Genomic DNA, 16891 nt, shown 5'->3' with positions numbered 1-16891 from the left:
AGCATGGCTTGACGAGTGGTGCTAGGTCTGTGCCTGGGATCCGAACCTGCGAACCCTGGACCACCAAAGTGGAGCACGCGAACGTAACCACTACGCCACCGGGCTGGCACCAAGAATTTTCTCTTTTAGCTTGGGGTTCAACTAGGTGTCAATGAACACATACATTTTTCTAAAGTGATGAGCAAAGCTGCCTCCTGTAGAAGCTACCACAGTCTGAGGCACAGAGACGTCTAGGTAGGGAGGAAGGCATGGGGCAGAGGAAAGATGTACAAGGAGGAGAGAAGAAAACTGAAGACACACGGAGGAAGGCTAGAAGTGCTCTCCAGTTTTCTGGAGCACCTTACCTGTGGGGCCTGGGGGTCCTGGCTGGCCTGCCGATCCCTTGGGCCCTCCAACACAACCTGGGAAGAGAGAGGAAAAGAGATGAACCAGAGCAATCTTTAATATCCAGTCTCATGGCTCTGGGTTGAAAGCACCAGCCATGAAAACTGGCTACCATTTGATGATCGGAATAATTGAATGATTTAATTAATCTTAATTCTGATGTAAATAAAAGTTTAATTTTCATCATGTAATGAAATCAGAATATTAATATAAAATGCAAATCAAGTTAAGTCCAGTCAAATACAAACTGGCACTGTGCTGGCAAATGATTCATGCCCTCTTTTAGGACATTCCCTCGGCACACTGACTTAATCTGTGTCCTCCCCAGCCAGTCACTGTGAATGCCTCTCTTTGTCTGGAAATGCCCACCAGTGGATGGAGAAAGCTTTCGATTTCAAAAGGAATTCTTTGACTTCTCCTTTGTGACTCCACATACTTTCAGAATTAGCCACAGCAATTAGCTGCTCTGAGCTGTGCAAAATGAAGCCAGGGTGGCAGCCGCTTCTGGTTGGTGTGGCCAAGGACAGTGACATGTAAGCAGAAGGATTTTGTTGTCTGGCCTTTGTCTGAGAGAGCCCCCTTGCAGGCACAGCAATTCTTCGAGACGTCCTTTGTCTGTTTGCCTGCAACTTGGCTGGGCTCCTCTCTTGGCCTGACTGAATGGCCAAAGTTTGCAGAAGCTTGGCCTCCTCTGCCACACTAGAGGTACAGGAGGTGCAAACTGGCCAGCCGAGGTCACAAAGAGGAAGGAACCGGAAGTCTGCAGGGCACACGGCCTCCAGCCCACAGAGCCTCCCACCCAGGGGCCTCCCCACATCTCCATGATTGGCTAGTCTCCCAAAGCTGCCGTCTTGCCCTTCCAGCTCTGCGCCCTTGCCCTGAGGGCCTGTTCCCTTCCCTTCCCACACCTCAACTGCAACCTCCTGCAGGGGACCCACAGATGCTGACGCTGCTTCTCCAGCCCTGACTTTTATCTTGAGAGTTACCGCCAAACTTTCAACTGCCATGTGTGACCTGCTACCATCCAAATGTTCTGCTACTGCCTGAAACTGTGCAAAACTCATCCTCTTTGCTTTTCTGTTCAAAATCCTGACTGAGGTTGCATTCCCTTTGTATCTAGGACTCATCTCTCTCCCTGGCTTCCCATTTCACCTCTCCAACACCAGCCAGGTCAACTTCTGGAGTCTCCCTTCTCCTGCCCACCACTGAGCCTTGGCTCAGGGTCACCTACATGGCCTCCTGTTCTCTGTCAATCCTTGCTCTTTCTAGTGTGCACGGATCACTAGACCAAATCTTTCTCTTCTGACATGTATTTGGACTCACTCTTCACCCTATATAACCAGCAAATACTCATGGTTGTCCTTTACACACATATGGACAAAGAGATGTATATATATTTTGTGCACATATTTTAAGTGCGAAAATACCCACCTGTTGAGTTCCCGCCAATGTCATAAACGGGTGCAAATGCGCTTTACATCGGTGGGTGGACTTGGTACCACCATGTGTCTTACGCCCGTCTTTCCTGTGACTCTCAGCTGAAGGGGACGGGCTTCCAGCCCCAAGTTTTGCACGTACTTGTATTTCTCACTGCAGCTAAACGCACACTGCAGGAGCTCACAGCAGTTGGTGGAGAGTCACATACCTTATAAACCAGATGTCTTAAAGAGTCCTAAAGCCAAAGATCGTCATTACAGTACCTGGCTGGACAGTCTCCTGTCCGTCACCTCCGATGGGTCTTTTCACGCCTGCATCACAATCTGGGAGTGAGACACAACGAGAGAGTGAGGCAGTTTTGGAACACCGAAAGCTACTAACGCATCCATGGGTGTGGGTGTGTTGGCAGTGGTGGGAAGGCATGTGGGTCCCTGGGAAGGGGATCAAGGCCCATTTCTGAACTTCCGTGCAGAGCCCCCATGGCTTCAGCAATAGAGGGAGGGGCCCCGTGTTCCAAGTGGTGAGAGGAGGCTGGTGGGCCCGGAAAACCCCACGGCTGGGTGTCGGTGTATGTGCTAAGAACTGATGGTGCAACACAGGCAGTGCGCTCATGTGACCCCTGGGGAATTTAGATATTGCCAAAGAAGAACAGTGGATGTGGAAGTACCAACAGCGTCTCCTGACTTTGAAAGGTAAAAGAGACGACTCCTCCATACCTAGGAGTCCTGGAGAGCCTGGGGGGCCAGGAGGCCCGGGGAGGCCTGGTGGTCCAGGGAATCCAGCATCTCCGGGGAAACCATGCTCGCCTTTGGGGCCTGGCAGGCCCAATCCTGGAGGACCCCTTTCTCCTGGAATGCCCTTCGTGCCGGGTGCTCCTGGGTGACCTGTGTCCCCTGGGGGTCCTTTGATGCCATCACCCTGGGAGAAAATTTGGTTGATCTCTTAAAGGATATATAAACCTCAAAGACAGCCATATCTCAGTTCCCTTTGCTCACTCTCCTGAATTCCGTGCCACAGACACAGAGCAGAAAGACAGCAGAGACTAGCATGAACCTACAGTCAGGGTCTAACCAAAGCCCAGGAAGATGGACAGGTTTTTACAACAATCATAAGCAACACAATAGAAGATAGTTCTGGCAGGCACACAAATCTGTTTGAATATTTATTTTTCTCTTTCCAAACCACTAGCGCCCCTCCCTCGATTCAGACCTTCATTCACAGGAAGAATTCTGCATGAGAACACTTAGGCACAGATTTGGATAAATGGGAGTAGAAACACATTACTTTACTGCTATGATTAGGCATTTGTGACACATTGACTATTCACAAGGCTAATGCATTGTTAAAGGAAAGGAATTCTTTACTTTGGACAAGAAAGAAAGAGCAGTGTGGTCATCAGAAATAAGGAGAGAGGACAGGATCAGAAAAGCAGGGAGCTGGGAGGCACTCAGCAACACCACGTCCTGGTGATGGAGCCACTGACCAGGTGCAGGACATGGGGTGGGTGAGGGGGTGATAAACGCGGAGGGGGCTCCAAGAATCGGGAACGTCGGAGGAATGATGTGGGCAGGGTCACAGGCAAACCCGGGGGCCCTGGCTTTATGGTGAGCTATCTGAACTGAGCTGGTACAATAGTCATGCAGATAAGTCCCAGCCCACCCACCCAAGCCGTGAAATGAGCCCAGGATATTCCAGAGGCAAGTAGGCAGCAGCGTCTAGGAAGTGAAATGCTGCTGTCCAGTGAGGTTATTCTTCTCCTGCATTTTCAAAGGCATGAGCTAGTGGGACGGTCACTGATTAATGACCAAGCTCTCTGTGTTTGAAATGCCCTGATCAAACCACACAGCCTCCGCATTCTGGCTTCTTTAATAAGCATGTAATGATAAGCACAGGACTTTCCATCTCCCAGGTCTGCTGCAGAGATCAAATGACGGGGCACCAAGCTTAGATAGTGGACAGTGATGACAACGATGACGACTGGGGAGCGTTCTGGGGGTGCTCACTGAGGTTTCTCAAGGCAGATGTTTACCTTCACAGCTTAGAGATTCCAGCAAGCAAGGAAGGAGCATGCACGCTGACAAAGCCACTGGACTGGGACCAGACACGGTGGGTTTGAGCGCTGGCTCTTAATAACAGAGGAGAACAGCAGCCCCCTACTTTAGAACATTCGATTTGGGAGGCTCTGGTTCTATGTTACACCAGGAGCAATATTTGTTTACTCCTTAACTTTTAAATGTTCACTGTGGGCTTGGCTCCAGCCTAACTCACTGTTTCCTAAAAAAGTATGGTTTCTACTCATTCAAATCAAGCCGGCTGCACTGGGAGTTTTACTGCAGTGCCAGCACCGTTCGCTTCTCAAGTGTTTAAGGACAGGACTGGTCAGGATGAGGGCTGAGCCGGTCCCACACGCGTGGCTACTCACAGGGGGCCCCGGAAGGCCTGGGAATCCATCGAGCCCGTCACGCCCCCGGATGCCGTCGTCACCTTTCATTCCAGGCACCCCTGGGACACCTGGCTGTCCCCTCTCACCTGGGAAAGGATTACGGTGTGAATCTACTTATCCAGTGCCAGAGGATACACGGCCCAAGGACTGCTTGGCCACAGAAGACTGACCTTTGGTGGTTACTGTTCTGGAATCTCCCTTCACTCCTTTGGGCCCAGGAGGTCCAATGTCACCAGGGGCTCCCTGTGGAAACAAAGACAAAATGTCTTCCTCCTTCATACTGTTAAGGACATCGATAAGACGATGATTTTCCATCTATACAACTTGAGGGCTATTACCCATTATGAAGCCCAGAACAGTTCAGAAGAACTCTCTGCAGTCTAGAGATGCTCCAGACCCGGCTGTCCGATCCAGAGGCCACCAAGCACAAATGGCTATTGAGGACCTGAATGTGGCCAGTGGGACTGAAGAACTGAATTTTTAATTTTAAATAATTAAAATTTCATGGAAGTCATCACACATGGCTGGACAGTGAAAACCAGAACCTTGCTACTCAAAGTGTGGTCCACGGACCACAGCATCAGCCTCTTCTGGGAGCTTGCTAGAAACGCAGAACCTCACGCCCCACCCGAGGCACCCGAACCAGAATCTGTATTTCCACAAAGTCCCAGGGATTCACATCCTCAGGGACTTTTGAGAAGCAACGATCTAAATTACACGGTTGCTAACTCCAACTGCAGTTATTTAGGATCCGAGCAGGCAACCAGCTTCCAAGTACAAAGGATGGAAATTTGTGATCATTCAAAGTTGAGAACAACAGAGTATTTCACTGACAGCTTGTCTTCCAAACTGAAATTAAGGTTGGAAACAAACGCACTTTTGAGACAAGCTTACTGCAAGGACACTCACATTTTAGGCTATAAAATCTAGTGAAGTCTTCCAGTCAGCAGAAAGGAGCAGGTTAACGGTTCAGGATGTATTTTAATATACATGAAAGGCTACTTTTGGGCAAATCTTGGTTGTTGTTATTTGCAAGAAGATGAGAGCTTTTAGTGTTGGCTTAATTAAATGGAATGCTACAAGTGATTATGAGTTCCTTTCTCCGTCTCTCTCTCATATATTCCAAACACACTAGATGTGCTGATTGAGTTCTTGGCAGAAAAGGGTGACATTCTTTCAGTATCCAGGACAGTGTCTCACACACAGACGGTGCTCAAGAAATAGGTGTTGGGCAGATGGATGGAAGGACGGGTGAATTTATCTATTGGCCGACTCCCATCCTTCAAGTACTCTGCCAGACTCTCTCAGCACGGATGTGAAAAAACAGAAAACCCTCTCAGGCATTCCTACTGCAGGGGGGTTGCCAGGCACACAAACATATCAGTAAATGCAACACACACAGTACCCGAGGTGTTGGCACAGAAGTGCTGTGGGTGTGTGCCCGATACGGCTGGGGAACGCATGTGCTCTGGGAAGATATTGGACGTTCCAGGTGCACAAAATGGGAGCTGTTTGGCTTCTAGGAAGCATTCAATCATTTTATAAACAACTAAAGACCCTACCAGTTTGCCATTATTAAGTTTGTGATTCTCACTACACACACTTTCACATGCTTAGACAGCCACGATTTGGAGACAGTATCATTTTTAGACTGGGATAAAATGTAGCACCTACTATTTTCAGTTGGATAAAACGACAGTCACGTGTCGTTTAAGGATGGGAACACATTCTGAGAAATGCATCGTCAGGCGGTTTCCTCACTGGGTGAACATCACAGAGTACGTACACAAATCTACACAGTGTAGCCTACTACACACCCAGGCTCTATGGTGCCAATCTTATGGGACCGACGTCGCACATGGAGCCCATCGTTGACCGAAGTATCGTTATGGGTGCATGACTGTATTCATTTTCTGAGAAAGCTCGGGGCATGGAGCTGAGAGGTGCCATGGATCTTATTTTCACCCGCAAAGCTCCCGCGCCATGAAGCAACTAGGGGTCACCACTTTCTGCACCAGCAGCTCTGTGTGGTGACAATTCCCCTGCACCATGTCGTGGAGCCACATCATTCTAACCGTCGCTGGCCAAGCATCCTGAGCAATTTTTCCTCTATTGCTGAACATATAAAACGATACACTTTTCATTTTATAAATCTCCTGCAGTCCTCTTTTTGAGTAAAAAATAAAATATATATATGTATATATATATATATATATAAACATTTTTTTTGCCTTTATCTGAAATTTGCTTTGAAATCATTGGTTAGTTAAAACCCGTCATGGAAGAGAGATCTATCTCCAGTGGACATTTTCATAAGGCGTGAAATAAAGTCCACTTAGCTGATATCCACAGGGAATCTGTAGGCAGGGAATTTTATCCATCCATCCAAAGTAAATTCATGATACTTGGAAGTTTCTCTTTTTATTGGGTTAGCGGAGCCTTCACAAAAAGTGAAATCAGTTCTACACTCAATTTGAAGAGGTGAATCCTCAAAAAGTAAGATGCTTTACATTCAAAATGATAGAAGTTTTAAAAAAAGATATTCATATACCATAAAATTCACCATTTTAAAGCATACAATTCAGCAGTTTTTAGTATTTTCCCAAGGTTGTGCAATCATCACTATGATCTAATTCCAGAACGTTTTCACCACTCTGAAAAGAAACCCCATACTCATACCCCTTAAATACTCATTCCCCCCTTCCCCCCGCCCCTGGGAACCACCAACCTACTTCCTGTCTCTAGATCGGCCTGTTCTAGACATTTCATATGAATGGCATCATGTAATATGCGTTCCTTTGTGTCTGCTGTATTTCACTAAGTGTAACATTTTTGAGGTTCATCCACATCGTGGCACGGACCAGAACTTCATTCCTTTTTATGGCTGAATAAGATTCCATCGTATGGGTAGATTATGTTTTGTTTATCCATTCATCAGTTGATGGACATTTGGGTTGTTTCTACTTTTTGGCTTTTATTATTAATACCGCTATGAACATTTGTGTACAAGATTTTGTGTAGACATGTGTTTTCATTTCTCCTGGGTCTACACCTAGGAGTGGCCTTTCTGGGTCCCATGATAACTCTATGTTTAGCTTTTTGAGGAATCATCGAACTGTTTCCCACAGCGGCTGCACCATTTCACATTCCCTCCAGCAAAGGTTTTCAAGGTTCCTCTTGGAGTACGTGGCTTTTTTAAATGGAGCATCAGGTATGTGTGTGTTGCTGGTCTAAAGATGTGTTAATTCAATAAATAAAAGCCAAGAATAAAAGAATGGGGCTAAGTGTCAAGGACATGTCATCAGCTTTGTGACAGAAGTGGTCTCTCACCTTGAACCCGGGGAACCCAGGGATGCCGTGCTGGCCAGGATCTCCTTGGCCCCCTTTCCTGCCCGGCTCCCCATTGATGCCTGGAAAGCCCTTGGGCCCTGGTAGCCCCGGCAGACCCGTGACGAACTCATCACCCTCTACACATCTGCAGTCGCCGGCGTCACCTGCCACGTGAGCAAGAGGGAGGGACTCGTTATTCACTTGTGCAGCAGATGAACACTCTTCTCGGCTCCTCCACAGAGGTCTGATTCCTGCAGTCGGTCCCTGGGCGCTGAGGCACCCACACATCCCACATACACCAGAAAGGTCTGGGTGTGGTTAAATGCCAGAACGGGCTACTCACACTCAGGGATGGGAGAGCTGAGCAGCTGCCACAGTGGAGCCCCGAGAACCTCGCAGAGAAGGGGCCGCCCGGGCCGGTCCTTCTCTGGAAAGGGTATTGATCTAGGGGCAGTGTCCCCCAAATGGAGACGGAAGGGGACACAAGGACAGCTGGTTCCAACTGCCCCTCTACCACCAGGTGGGAGTGAGGCGACGGGCAGGTCCGTCATTCCTGAGTCTCAGCCTCCTCGCGCTAAGTGATCCCTAACTCAGGGAGTCCTGTCGGGTCACCAGGTGATTGGTCCACAAGCACCTGCCACGGCCGGAGCCCGTCACATCGCCTTGGAGCTGAGTACTCAGAGGAGTCGTGTCAGTTCAGCCTAAGACATCGCTGCTCACGGTCTTTGTCCTGTACCCGGCTCCGTGCTCCCTGGAACCCACTGACACAGACGGCAGACTGAGGACAGAGGAGGGTGAGCGACTGCGTGCTGGGTGCCCAGCCTTGCTCCAGGGTGCTATCCACCGGGAGGCGCCGGCAGGAAACAGGGTCGTTTTCACGTCTGAACAGTGAGGAGGGGGACGTGGACTGGGGCCCAGGTTGTCTCTCCAGCCTTCTCCCTCCTTCCCTAGGCTCTTACCTTTCCATCCTTTCTGTCCACGAGCCCCAGGGAAACCAGAAGGCCCGGGGTAGCCCGCTGTCCCTCCTGTTCCTTTAAGGCCGAAAAGGAAACCTAAGGAGAAGACCCAGAAGGATAGCACGTTAGCACAGCATGCGGGACCCCGCATCCCGCTGAGCCCCGTGCTGGAAGGTTTCCAGAAAAGTCTCCCCACATCGGGTAAGAACGACCCCAGCCCCAATTCCACTCCAAAATTCCTCTTCAGAAGCCACGGAGACTGGAGGCCACAGCTTTCAGGGATGGAAAGACATCTAGAGACGTCTAGGAAAAAAAAGTCTAGAGAAGAAAATCTTTACTTTTGATAAATGTTGAATCCAAAGAAAGGTTGTGATTTTTTGACCCCGTGTTTTACTTATGTGCTAAAGCCTTGGATTCTGGCACTCCCACAACTTCTGGTTCCCCAAAAGACAAAAGCAAAACAAAATAAGATATTAACATGAACTCGGTTCCCTAGTCCATCCTGTCCCGGAAAGGGCGCACGCACATGCACGTGCACACGTGGGTTGGTGTCATTAATGCAGATCACTTGTGACTCATCTGGATTCTGCGTGCTCACCTCCCCACTCCGGACCCGCACCCCCACGGCTAGCATCAGGGGGCTTCAGAAGCCCTGCGTCGTCGTCTGCAAAGGTGTGAGAGGGAGACTCTAAAAGCCAACCAAACTCTCTGTGTCACCCTCGAGAGGAGCACCACCTTGTGGTAAGACTGGGGCTGCGCGTGCCCAGGAAACATCCCTGCCGTGCATGGACTCCGGCTGTCCGTCTGTCTGCCTGACTGGTTCTGTCCTCCTCACTGCAAACCCTGCAGCGCCCACAGCTCCGTGGATCCAACAGAACTCCTCCAAACAAATTAAAATACGTGTTGCCATAGCCACCCCAGGGGACCTGAGAGGAGGAGAGGACGAGGAGATTAAGAAGGCAGGAAGGAGAGGAAAACACCGAATTTTAAAACTTTTTGCCATCTGCTTGGGAAAATGACGCCAGAATCTGAATGTCAGATCGCTTTGGGGAAGGATAAATCTTTATGGAAAGGTGGCAATGACTACTGTCCTGTGTGATTTGTTCTTACTACATATGTGACAATGTCTCTCATTCATACATCCATCCATCTATCTGTTCATTCATCAACATTTATCCAGCGCCTATGCTAGCCCAGCAGCATGCCAGGTACTGTGTATACAGTTGGAAACAAAACTGACAGGCCTTCAGGGAGCTTACAGTTCAGATGTGGAGACACGCATCAGACACACCTTAGTAAACACAGCGACACAGAATTTGCAGCGACAGCCAGAGCTGTGAGAAGAGCAGCCTTCAGAGAAAGTAACGGGGAGAAGCCGGTTTGCAGCTGGGGACAGGTGTCAGAAGAGCCCTTTCTGAGGAAGTTGACCCTTCACTAGAGAATAAAACCGAGCCAGCCAAGAGGGGCGGAGGGGATGTTCCAGAGAGAGGATAAGCATGCCTAAGTCCCTGAGGTAGGAGGAAAGGCAGGGATTGCATTTTAGCCCAAGGGCAATAGGAAGCCATTAAAGGGTTTTGAGGAGGGAAGTTACACAGTCTAATTTACATGTAAAAGGACCGGCTGGCTGTGTAGACAATTGACTGGAGAGAGAAGGAATGGAAGCTGCTCAAGTGTGGGCTGCTCTTCCAGCTGACTAAGCGTGGGGGCTTCAATTAGGACAAAGGCAGCAAAATGAAGAGCAACGGACAGATCCGAGATTCAAGAGGCAGAATCTCCGGGACTCGGCGATGGATGCAGAGTGTGGGTGCGCTCTGGCCTGAGCGCCCGGGCTTGTAGAGATGGGCGAGGCCCAGGAGAGGGGCATGTTGGGCCGGGAGTCGGGGAGCAGGAGATCCAGAGTTCACTTCTGGACACACATGGTCACCAGACACACAGTGGTGACTATGCGACAGGTGAATAGTTCGTATGAGTCTAGGCTAGAGACACAATTAGGGAGTGCTGGCATGGAGCTCATATTTAGGTTCATGGGAATGGATGGGTTTATCTAGGTGGCGAGTACACAGAGAAGGGCCAAGACTGGACTTCAAGGAACTCCACTGTCCCTGGATGGGCAGAGGGGATGAAGAAGTAAGAGCCAGCCAAGGAGCCTTAGAAAGGACAGGCCAGGAGACAACAAGAGGCACAGACGGCGGGGCGTCATGGGAGGCCAAGAGGAGCGTGTGTGAAGGAGGATGCCACTGCATCCTGTGAGGCTGACAGGCTGCCGGGGAGCAAAACGGCAGCCCAGATGCGGCTCCGCGGGTCACTGGTGAGTGGGTCAGGAGCATTTCAGTCCAGTGGTGGACTCTGTGGGCTTTATTTTATCTCCAAGTTCTCCCCACGTGTTAGGAAAAGCACCGTATCAGAAGGTGGTTATTTAATCACAGATACTTCAGGGATGTTGGCCTTGTACATGTGAACAATGAGACGGTGGGGGTTCCTTATAGTGTTTGCAAATCTGTCCAAAAGCCTCATATGGCCATCTTAAGGTGCCATCCTTCCTCTCTCCTAGGGTGTTTTTTCGTTAGCTAATAAACTAATAACTTCAAACAAGTCCTATAGAATAGCAGTGTGCCTCTTAGATGTTTTCCACACGATTTTTCTGAAGAGGCCAAGGGCCATCACAAACCAGGCAGCATTTGACTTACTCTAGAACACAATGGAACTGCCTCAATACTCGATTTAGTGAACTGAGCTGGACCAAGGAGGAAGCAAGATATTTAGCTCAGAAAGAAGACTGACTTCACAGCTTGATTTTGCTGGAACCGCAGAAGACTAAAAATTCTGGTTTTCATCAGTAGCAGCACATAAAACAGGATGAAATGCAGTTAACAAGAAAAGAATCCAACAGTTTCACTATAAGGGAAAAGTTAAGAACTCTGTGGGAATCTAGGTCACCGATGTTAAATTATGACTATACACAAAAATGTTTTAAAAGGCCATTATGGTTGGCTACTTTTTGTACAAGAGATAACTTTTAAAAAAGTAATCTGGAAACAATGTGTCTCACAGGGTAAAATAAATATTTCAAGGAGAACTTAAGTTGTGTGCTTTTAAAATTTTAGGTTGATACAATTTATTGGATACCATTCCACCTGTTTTGTAAATTCCCCCTTCAGTCTACAACATGGACCAGAAATTAATTTGTTTACAGATGAATTATGTTAGTAAATCATAGATTTACTAAGCAAGATTTATAAAGCAAGACAACGTGTGACTGTGTCTTTCTCAAAATGGAATTATGCTTTCATTTTTAACACATCATGTTCTGTTGCCAAAAAAGGAAAACTCAACAGATACCACTTACTTAGGAAATATAATATTCATAGAAACTTAGCCATTATCCCAGATGTCACAGTAATAAATGTTACTTCCAGGATAATTAAAAATATTACAGATAACACTGCTCAAAACTATTTGGCGAATCCTAGGGAAATAACTGTACCTAAAAATTTTCTAAAGAATGTGAGAATCTGGTTTTTCCAGTTGAAGGAAAACTGGAAAAGTAGAACCACATTAACTTAAAAATTCTCTGTAGAATACAAAAATGGAATCAGAGAAGTGACAGCTGAGTTTTTAATGGAAGAAGGATGTACAGTAGACATGCTTCTAACACCCCCAACAGTTTCCGTTCCAGAGACGGCAAACAGAAGGAACTTCCAAAGCAATTCAAGCCTGGATTTGCCCCTTAGCCAAGTCCAAACACTGTCCACCAGCAAACACGATGCTCTTCCCCAAAGAGAGGAAGCTCTAAGAGATTATCGAGGGGGATGTCAGAGAATTTCAAGTCAAATATTTTTAAAAGAAGAGGCTGCTAGATGTGGTCCATGTCACATAAGAAATTGTGACCTCATGTTTTCTTCCACTGCCTCATTTGTCTCATCTCTTGAGGGGATGAAATGTTCCCATTAGGAGATGTTACAACCTCTGAAACATAACTCTTTCAACTTCGAAGCTGAAAAGAATAACCGTTTTTGATGGCAAGTTCAAAGATACAGAGTGCACATTTTCCTGCCTCCTTAGAACATTCTAACTAAAAGATGAGCCATGATAACATGGGGACCTGGAACGACCACTTCGGGCTGGGACTCTGTGCTGCCCCTAGGGAGCACGGGGGGCCCAGATTCTCATGCTCGTCTAGCGTATAGACTTTCATGGCCATCCATCTCGGCCTTGGCCGACGGCTGCCACTTCTTTTCAGAAGTACAGAAGCCATCTCTTCTTGTCATCAACTATAGTCACCTGTTCCATTGTCGCCTTGGCTCTGCATGGCCTGAGAAGGCAGATTATCGAGCCTACTTAAAGTCATTGGTGAAACAGAGAGAGGCTGCACGTCAAGGGTGAGCCCTCCGCTGTGGACGAAGGGGTACGGGCTATCGCAGACACCGATAGCTTTCGGTTTCCATCTGCTTCCACACCGCCCCCCTCAGACGCTTGCCGAGGGCAAGTCAGCCCGCCCTCAGTGTGTAACAGCCACGGGACTGTTGACGCAGGTTGGCCAGGCTGTGCCCTTCTTCCATCACCAGCTTTTTCCATTTGCACCCAGAGCTGCTGCTCCACCCAAAGCACTGCCTCCTGCATTAGTTCATGGAATTATTGAGCAGAAAACCCAAGTAAAAATGCGGCTGGGGCCAGCCTCCTTTGTCTGGGCACTGGAATGCCCCCCCTGGAGGTTCCCTCTACTTACCATCGGGTCCAGGTGGTCCGGCGGGCCCTGGGGGTCCTTGGAGCCCTGGCTTTCCGTCAGCTCCCGGGGGGCCGGGGTAGAGCGCAGGGAGGCCTGGCTCTCCTATGAAGCCTTTGGGTCCCATTTCGCCTGGTAAGCCTCTCTTCTCATCTGAAATGCAACAGCAACCCATGCAGTGTGAGACTTCTGACACTGACCGGCTGAGCTGGCACTGCCGCTCACAGGAGGCCACCAGCAGGACCAGAGGATCCACAGTACAGTCAGTGGCTTAAGGGGTGGAGGTCAGTGGTGTATTTCACCACCACTTTTTGACTTTACGAATGCCCCTCTCTTTGCCCCCAGATCACGCCCCAGAGTTGCTATCAGCACTTTGCAACATTTGACCACGGCCGTGCTCTTCCGGCCTGCTGACAGAATCGTGCTAGCTACTCATCAGGGCATAATCTAACCCAGTCAGGGAGGTATCGTGACAGGTACAACGGTCTGTGAAGACATCCACCACACGTAGCGAGACCCACGGGGGCTGCCACGCTTGGTCTATGAGAAACAGCAGCACCCGACAGAGCCATGCGGTCAGTCAGCAGGGCCCAGTGGGTGAGGGCAGATCTGACGGGGTGTACTTTGGTCTTAGTTTTGACATCAGGGAACCACGTTACCTTCATCTCCGATGGACGTGCCAGGGAGGCCTGGCGGGCCAGGGTCTCCTGGCTCACCCCGGGTTCCTGGCTCCCCATGGGCTCCTGGGAATCCTGGGTCACCTCTGGCACCTGGAACCGAGACAGACCCCAGAATAAGAAGAGGACTGCTGTCGAGGACTCGTGACAGATGCTCCCGTTTTCACTAAACGTGTATTTACGGATTCACTGAACATTGCGTGAAGTGTGTGTGGGGGGGTCCAAATGTTTAATATACAGTGTCCCTGTTTTCAAGGAGCTCATTCCTGATCAAATAGGGGTGATACAAGATTCCTGTAAATATCATAAAACAATAGAGAGGCACAGAATGCCAAGAGGACACAAGAGAGGTTTCAAAGGAGGAGAAGATTACTCAGGGGAAAAAATCTGGTATTGAGGGGCCACAGAGAGTAAAAATATCGGAAGGAGACAATATTCTTGAGCTGTTGCACTAGGTTCAGCGTTAGACACTTTACATCCATCTGATTCCTGTAAAGCTTTTGTGGCCTGGATGCTATTACAGCCCCAACTTTACAGAGAGGTGAAGCACCCTGCCCACGGGCGCTCAGCTCTCACGGAGACCGCAACTGACAGCTGAGCCTCCTACGTGGTGAAGTCAGATGGGAGACGGGGCAGGGAGAGGCCAGAGGATGGCTGACGGAAGGGCAGTCAGAGGGAACGACAGACTGCAAGCAGAGCTGGGGGTGCTCCGCGGGATTTGGGCTGGAGTTGGGGTCCAGGCAAACGGGAGTCGTGGGAATTCGGGCTGGACAGGAGCTGAGTCTACAGCGGGGATAAAGAAGGGAAGGATCTGATCAGGAGTCCTCCCACACAGCAGGCACGGTGCCAGGGGCCAGAGGCGAGGAGGGGCCAATTCTCTTTGAACCCCTCCTCCCCTGAGCCCCAGCTCCCGCCTCGATAGGCCTTTCATAGCTGTTTGCTGGATGGATAACATATGTGAAAGCTCTCACAAACCTTCTCCCTAAACCAACAACCACAAAGTGGCTTTGCTACATTCTTTGCTACATTCTTCGGCTGTGTAAATAGCAACACTTTACTGGATAACACATTTTTCTGGAACATAACTGGGAAAGACGAGAGAAAAGCAAAGAATATTATGTTTTCTCGTACAGATAATAGCAACTGTCAGGAAAGCCACCACTCTGTATGTGATCTTTAATTTTTTAATCTCAAAAGAAAGTCCTTAAAATAAGGAGATTTGCTGGGCATCATAATTGCCTTGTACACATGAGGGACCCCAGGGAGGGTCTGGGCTCTGGAACCAGGCGGCTCAGGTGGGAGTCCTGTTCCTCCACTTATTACAGACGTGACCCTGGGCACATTACTTAACTTCCCTGTGCTTCAATTTCTCCATCAGTAAAATGGGGCTAAGATCAGTCCCCATCTCATGGGGTTGTTAGGAGGAGTAAATCAAGTGACAAGTGCGGTTAGAACAGCTTAGATCATTGCCTGGCACGCGGTAAGCACTATGTAAACGTCAGCCACGGAATAAAAAGAGACAAGATCAAATTGAAAACCGCAGACCTGCCCATTTGTTTGGAAGAAGAGCAAGGTTACTTTTATTTTTAGTTACCTCGCAATCCTTCTTTTTTCGATACAAAGCTCCCTCACTTTCGCGTTTGGACAAGCTCCTGCAATGCTACTTTGTAAGGGAGACATTTATTTTCCTTTCTCCCCTGAGGAGATCTGCTCATTAGCCAACCTCTCGCCCTGAGGAGCCCTGGACTGCGGCTCGGTGAACACTCGGCTCACCAGCACCACAGGGACGCCAGCCATCAGGTGGCAACACGCGCAGCGGTGGACTTGCTGACTCTGAGTTTGGGAAAAAACGAATTTAAAACATCCACCTTCTGAGTGTGGTTTCTAGGAATTCAGGGTGGAAAAGGCCAACTAAATCAATTCTGGGCTCCCGGTCAGTGACGTTTCCGATGAATGAAAAAGAGAGATAGCCAACATTAATTTTAAATATTACGTTCCCAAAGCCTCAAAGACAGCATTTCCACTTCACCAAAATCACCAACACTAAGTCAACCTCATGTTCCGTCTCCTGGGGTTTCTGCTCGGCAGGCATGCTGGACCCCACGGAAAGGAGGCGAGCGCGGGCTCTACACGAGGCGGACTCCCGGGTGTGAGCATGGATCCAAAATACACTCATTAACGGTTCAAAGTCAACCTGGAGAGAGATCTCTAGGGGGCTCCCCGACACCTTGTCCTCGGCCCTGCTCTGTTCTATGTTCTCAATGACGTTGGATGAAGATATGCAGAAGTGGTTGGATGGTCGCCCCTGAGCAGGATAGTGAGCCCTGGGCCCCGGGACACAGATGAGAGGCCTGAGGCCGATCATCCACCGGGAAACAACACTGCAGTATCTTTATTTAAAAACTCTCCCCCTTTGGGGCTGGCCCCGTGGCCGAGTGGTTAAGTTCGCGCGCTCCGCTGCAAGCGGCCCAGTGTTTCGTTGGTTCGAATCCTGGGCGCGGACATGGCACTGCTCATCAGACCACGCTGAGGCAGCGTCCCACATGCCACAACTAGAAGGACCCACAACGAAGAATATACAACTATGTACCGGGGGGCTTTGGGGAGAAAAAGGAAAAAATAAAATCTTTAAAAAAAAAAAAAATAAAAAAATAAAAATAAAAACTCTCCCCCTTTAAAACCCCTGTGTGATGCATACATGTTCGCATGAGCATCATTCAGTCACTCAGGTAAATATTTACTGAGCGCCTGGTGCTGTCCTAGAAGCTGCGGATGCAGCAGCGAACCACACAGGCAAAAACCCCTGCCCTCGTGGAACCCCCTATAACACGGATACACTACCCATAAGTAAACATACAGATGATTATTCAGAGGGGTGCTGAAAACGTTTTTTTTTTTTTAACCTATAAGGATGCACATTCCAAAAGGCTCAGAGAGCACT

General features: G+C 48.9%; 1 protein-coding gene across 1 annotated transcript in view; it reads right to left on the bottom strand.

The window, feature by feature from the left end:
- COL4A2 (collagen type IV alpha 2 chain) overlaps positions 1 to 16891 on the bottom strand; it is a 191143-nt gene that overhangs the window by 40051 nt on the left and 134201 nt on the right. Inside the window, exons 19-27 of the mRNA XM_070578491.1 lie at positions 13933 to 14043; positions 13277 to 13426; positions 8554 to 8646; positions 7595 to 7758; positions 4435 to 4507; positions 4244 to 4350; positions 2538 to 2739; positions 2085 to 2144; positions 345 to 401 (exon numbers count right to left, since the gene is read on the bottom strand). Of these exons, the coding sequence (XP_070434592.1) occupies positions 345 to 401; positions 2085 to 2144; positions 2538 to 2739; positions 4244 to 4350; positions 4435 to 4507; positions 7595 to 7758; positions 8554 to 8646; positions 13277 to 13426; positions 13933 to 14043 (1017 nt within the window). The remainder of the gene's footprint in view (positions 1 to 344; positions 402 to 2084; positions 2145 to 2537; positions 2740 to 4243; positions 4351 to 4434; positions 4508 to 7594; positions 7759 to 8553; positions 8647 to 13276; positions 13427 to 13932; positions 14044 to 16891) is intronic.

Source organism: Equus przewalskii, chromosome 16 (genome assembly GCF_037783145.1).
Source record: "Equus przewalskii isolate Varuska chromosome 16, EquPr2, whole genome shotgun sequence".
NCBI lineage: Eukaryota > Metazoa > Chordata > Mammalia > Perissodactyla > Equidae > Equus > Equus przewalskii.
Note: the sequence above shows the minus strand (reverse complement) of the source record. Positions and strands in the feature narration are given on the sequence as shown.